At 40.1% G+C, this 6,000-nt stretch overlaps 1 protein-coding gene across 2 annotated transcripts in view; it reads left to right on the plus strand.

Moving 5' to 3' along the window:
• AK5 (adenylate kinase 5) overlaps nt 1–5,467 on the plus strand; it is a 310,915-nt gene extending 305,448 nt beyond the window's left edge. The window contains exon 14 of one of the 2 annotated variants that reach the window (XM_030913359.1): nt 4,114–5,467. In XM_030913359.1, coding sequence (XP_030769219.1) covers nt 4,114–4,182 — 69 coding nt within the window. In that variant the 3' untranslated portion in view covers nt 4,183–5,467. The remainder of the gene's footprint in view (nt 1–4,113) is intronic. The other variant, XM_030913360.1, reaches the window with a different exon arrangement.
• Nucleotides 5,468–6,000: the final 533 nt, after the last annotated feature.

Below are 6,000 nucleotides of genomic sequence, written 5' to 3' on the forward strand. Positions count from 1 at the left end.
AGGGCTCTTTGCTCTTTGCCTTGCACTTCCACCTCTCTGCAGTTTTTTTGTTTTGTTTTGTTTTCAGTTTTTTTTATTTTATGTTTTTTTTTTGAGACGGAGTCTCACTCTGTTGCCCAGGCTGGAGTGCAGTGGCGCAATCTCAGCTCACTGCAAGTTCTGCCTCCCGGGTTCACACCATTCTCCTGCCTCAGCCTCCCGAGTAGCTGGGACTACAGGCACCCACCACCACACCCAGCAATTTTATATATATATATATATATATATATATATATTCAGTAGAGATGGGGTTTCACCGTGTTAGCCAGGATGGTCTCAATATCCTGACCCATGATCCGCCTTCCTCGGCCTTCCAAAGTGCTGGGATTACAGGTGTGAGCCACCGCGCCAGGCCTCTGCAGTTATTTTTGATGGAGCAAATATTTATCAAATATTTTCTGTGTACCCATATTTTATGATGTCAGCCCATTCCTTAAAAACTCGTACATGGGCTGGGCACAGTGGCTCCCACCTTAATCCCAGCACTTTGGGAGGCTGAGGCAGGTAGATTACTTGAGGTCAGGAGTCCAAGATCAGCCTGGCCACATGGTGAAACCCCATCTCTACTAAAAAGACAAATGGCCAGACATAGTGGCACACACCTATAATCCCAGCTACTCAGGTGTCTGAGGCAGAAGAATCACTTGAACTTGGGAGGCAGAGGCTGCAGTAAGCCAAGATCGCACCACTGCACTCCAGCCTGGCAACAGAGCAAGACCCTGTTTTAAAAAACATAAAAAACAAAACAAAACAGAAAAACAGTTCTCACATGGTTCCTCATTATCGTCATGCAATAGGGAACATAAGCCTTTTCATAGCCCAGCCTGTCATTACAATTCCAGCTTCACTCCTTGCTACTCCCCCTCATATCTGGCCATCCACCATTTTGAACTGGTCAGCATAGTGTAGTAAAGTCAAGACGTGCAGAGACTTCAAAATCAAAGGCCTGGGTGTGAACCAGTTCTCTCCACTTACTTAACCACATTATCTTGAAAAATTTAATTCATCTTTCAGAGCCCCTGTTTCATCATCTGTAAAACTGGGATAACAAGACTTCTCTTCCAAGATCATTAACAGGATTACTTTGGTTATTTAAAAAGCATTTCTGTGCCATTACTAGTAATGTTTATCATTTTAAATGATGACAACTATTACTTTCCTCAGAAAGCTTCTCTGCCCTCCCAACATTATGGAAGGTGCCCCTTTAGCTCCTGTGTTTACCTCCTAACAGTGTAAATTCCTGTTGAATGTTCATCTCTACCACTGAGCATGAGCTCTTGGAAAACAGGACCCTTGTTTCTCATTCAACTTGGTAACTCCAAAACATTGATGATAACCAGGAAATGCTTGTTGGTTGAAAGGAAAAGGAGGAAGAAGTAAAGCAATAAGCAAGGTGCTGTGGGGGCCATGAACATGGCAAAGGCTAAGCCCCTACCATCCAGATGTAGAACCTCTAGCTGGACAGACAGACAAATTGCAGATTGCTGTATTTGAGTCTCCTGCAAGGATAAAGTATGACATATTTATGAGAGGGGAAAAGAACTTTTAAAAAACTTATTTTTTCCTTATTGTGGGCTATATCATACATACAGGAATGCATACAAGTAGTATGTAGAGTTTGAGGAATAAAATGAACACTCATATAACCACCATGCAGGACGAGAAATAGAAGAGAATTGCAGAAGCTCCACCCTCCCCATATGTCTCCCCTGTCACAGCTTCCTTCCTCTCCCCAAGAAGTAACTACTGTCCTGGCTTTCATGATAATCATTTCCTTGCTTCTATCTTTATGACTTTATTGCCTATGTATGGATCCCTAACCAAAATAGCTTTTTTTTTTAACCTTATATAAACTGAACCCTACTGTATTCATATTCTGAGACTGGCTTGTATCCCTCAAGCTTGTGAAATTAATCCATGTTGTTGAAATAGCTGTGGTTCTTTTTCTTTTAATTACTATAGTATTCCATTATATGACTATGTCACAATTTATCCATCTATTGTTAATGGACATACAGGATTTTTCCAGTTTGGGAATGACAAACAGTCATTATATTAATATTGTTGTATCCATTAATATTGTTGTATCCATTTTCTCCAGTATTTAAACATGCAACATTCTTTTTGTTGATGGTGTTAAGAATTCATTCTACCTCTGGAAGCAGTGAAATCCCTAGGGATAGAAAAAGGCAAACTAGTTTGCACAAAGAAGATTTGGATAGGTAGACCAGAGTCTCAAAGTGTGCTTGAGAATGTATGTTTGAAAACTTTGTGTTTCTCGAAGTGTGCTCCAGGATGGCCCACAACAAAATCATGTGGAGAATTTGTTAAATACACAGATTAAAGACCCAGTCCAAACCCACCAAACAAGACCCTCTGCAGATATGGCCTGGAAAGCTGTGTTTCAGCAAGTTTACCACCCACCCCCACGACTCATGTAGATCACCAACCCTCTACCTTTTTTTTTTCATTTGTTAGCATTTAGTTAAGCTCCCTCCTTGTGGCTTCAAGTCACCAGGACACAGCCTCCCTACTTCCCCCTATATATACATCCTTAATCTTCTCCCAGCTCTCCTGCTGAAGAACTTGGCCTTCATGACAGCGGGCTACTTTGGGAGTTTCCCTTCCTCAGAATTCTGCAGTAGCCCATAGCACTCCATCAATGATGGGAGCAGCTCCAACCTGTTTTTTTATTATTATTATTATTATTATTATTATTATTTTTGTCAGCGTGTGATGACTCATGTCTCTTGACTGACCAAGGTCTACATTTGTCAAGGTCGAGAGTTGGGCAGAAGCCCTGGTTTCTCTTTAAGTGGTAATGCCTCATAACCAACTTTACCAAAGTAACCTGGGTGACACTTGTGGAAGTTGATGCACGCCAACAGCATTCCCCTGGCCTCCCACGTGCTTCCTGTGCTTGGCCAGGCCTTTACTTTCCGTAGACGATACAGGTGTAATGGAACAAATCTCAGCGGTCAGTGCAATGTTAGGACAGGGGAAGGCGCAGTACTTTTGTGCCCATAAAATCAGCTTCCCTTGAAATGTCCTCCTTGGGCTGGCATGTCAACAGTCTCCAAGCAGACTTTGCCTTTAGCACACCTACACACTGTGGTCCTAGCCTTTTGCTTTCTTCTCCACACCTCTCTCCCTCATCCCCCAATCTCTCCCCTATTCCCAAATGCAACAGAACACTCAGAAGTCTCATTTTAAGTAACTCCAAAGTCTTTCCATGACCATAGCAATGCTTTACCTAGGGACTTGTTTTAAATAGGTCTTCCTTTTTAGAGAAGTCTTAGGTTCACCGCAAAATTGAGCAGCGTTCCCATATACTAGTTACACTGCTCTAAAAATCCTGTACTCTACCTTCTCATCTCCCCCTGCCCTCTGCTCATCAATCACTGATCTTTTTAAACCTGTCTCCAGTTTTGGTTTTTCCAGAATGTCATATAATTGGAACCAAACAATATGTACCCTCTTCAGAAAAGCCTGTATCACTGAGTAATATAAAGTTTAGCGCTGAATAATACTCCCCTGTGTATCCGGATATATCAGTTTATCCATCCATTAAAATACTGAAGATCATCCTGGGTGCTTCCAGGTTTTGTCAATTATGCATGAAGTTGCTGTCAACATCCATATGCAGGCTTTTGGGTAGATGTTCAGGTTTCAACCCATTTGGGTAAAACACCAAGAAGTGCAATTGCTAAAAAGTATGGTAACAGTATGTTCAGTTTAAGAAACTGCAGTGTCTTCTGAAGTGGGTGTACCGTTTTGTGTTCCCACAAGCAATGAGTGAGAGTTCCTCTTGCTCCATGTCCTCACCAGCATTTGGTGGTGTCAGTGCTTTGGATTTTGGCTATTCTAATAGATATGTAGTGGTACTTCATTGTTGTTTTGAGACATGTAGTTTTAAAACCACTACTCTTCACTTTTTTCTCTGTGTTTTTGGGGGTCTTGTGTTTTAAAATTTTGCAGAGTAAATTATGAGCAAGTGATAGTGATCTTTCATTATTAAACATGATTTTATTTACAAATATTTCAGACTAACTCTTTTTTTCCTTTTAAATATAGATAAATGCAGAGGGAACACCAGAGGACGTTTTTCTTCAACTCTGCACAGCTATTGACTCTATTTTCTGAAGGCGAAAATGCATGTCTGTTAGAGTGGAAACAGAGAAAAACATTAAAAAGTTCATTCCTTAACACAATGTTTCAAGTTAAACCTTTTGTGCCCCCTGCCCCTGCTCCCCCACCCCCTAAATCCTGACAGCACTGTTTGCTTCCCAGCTAGACCTGTGTGAGAGGTATCTGGAAATCATGCATGGTGTATTTGGGACTATCAACCTCTTCTCCACACTTCAGACAACTGTCTGCACTCAGAGCACACACACTTTGTATCATGCAGGCCACACTCAGAGCTAGTCAGTACATATAAACAGTGGTGCAGTACCAGTCTGTGCCCGTTGTGATTACAGGCCTTGCTAGACCCTGATCATCTGGTTCTCCTCTCATTAAGCATCCCCTAACTCCCAGTCACATCTTCTTCTCCCCAAGATTTACATACTGTTCCCCAGTGGAGGCCCCTGGCACAGGGGACAGCCCTGGCCATCTTCCTTTGGTGTCTGGCTGTTTCGTCAATTCTCATCCTCTGGTGGCTCACAGCCATAAGGTGAGTTGATTACACAATGCCTTGTACATGATATAGAGGCATCAAGCAAAATTTGACAGAAATTTTAAAATATGAAATTGTATAGCTTTTCCAAGATGGTAAAACCCACGTTAGTCATCAGTAACATTATCTATTATTTTTAAGAAACTTGGAATACTGTCATTATGGCTAAGGGAACAAATCTGATAAATTGTGTAACCTAGTCTCTTCTCTACATGGTGATGCATTTCAGCAATTATAAATTAGTATATATGACCAAAAGTAATTTAAAAGCATGAGATATTTGCAATTTCATTCATTGGGCACATATCAAATTATAATTTTGATTTTAAATGGTCACCCAGTTATCTGTTTCCAAGCAAGTAAAAAATACCATAACAAACCTGATGTGGGTAGGAGGGGCATGTCAGTAAGTGGTATGTTCAATCTTGTGTTTGTTTCATATGGGCCCTTTCCAGAAGTTTGCAAACCTTGTCATACCCATATGCAAAATTGTGTTTCCTTGCATTAAACCAGTGAAGTTTGGGTTTTCTTTTGTGCTATCAGTTGTAAAATCAGAGCTTCTTATATATTATACTGGAATAACTGCATCTTCCACTCAGTCACTACAAAAAAACATAGTTTCAGTTTGCATGATTTTTTTTTTCCTTCAATGGTTGTGCAGATAAGGATCCATTTCTGGGATAGAATTGTATTTTTTAAGTCTTTTTTTTTCTTGAAATGGATATGTACAAATAAAATAAATGGAAGACAGGATAACTCTTTTTCTATTTATTTGTAACTCACATCATTCTTGAAAGCATTTGAAGCCTTATTCCAAACAGAATTAGAGGTGAACACAGACATAGTCAAGATTTACGATACGCTTATATGTTTTTAATTTTAGCTATAGATCAGTTTTGAGTTATTACAGAGAGAACTCAATGTATTCACGATACATGGTAACTTTCATATTTCCTTTTTCTCTAGCACTTATTCTGAAACAGAAATGTCAGTGTTTACTAAAGAAGAAATTAAATTTCTTTGGTTACAATTATGTCTCTATTAACAAAAGGGGGCATGTTCCCACAACTCCAACAGTTGTCATATACTTTATTAGTACCCCAAGTTGTCACACTCTCTATCGGGGAGCGTAAGTACTTGAGCAAACTGGGAACAAAAAAAGGTTACAGGAAGAAAATCATCAGTTGTGCCAGAAAACATAAAATGACTCTTTGTAGGGATTAACATTCTTGAAACACATACCATATACTGGCAAACACAGTCCATGCCCAGCACAGCTCTGACTG

Source organism: Rhinopithecus roxellana, chromosome 12 (genome assembly GCF_007565055.1).
Source record: "Rhinopithecus roxellana isolate Shanxi Qingling chromosome 12, ASM756505v1, whole genome shotgun sequence".
Taxonomy (NCBI): domain Eukaryota; kingdom Metazoa; phylum Chordata; class Mammalia; order Primates; family Cercopithecidae; genus Rhinopithecus; species Rhinopithecus roxellana.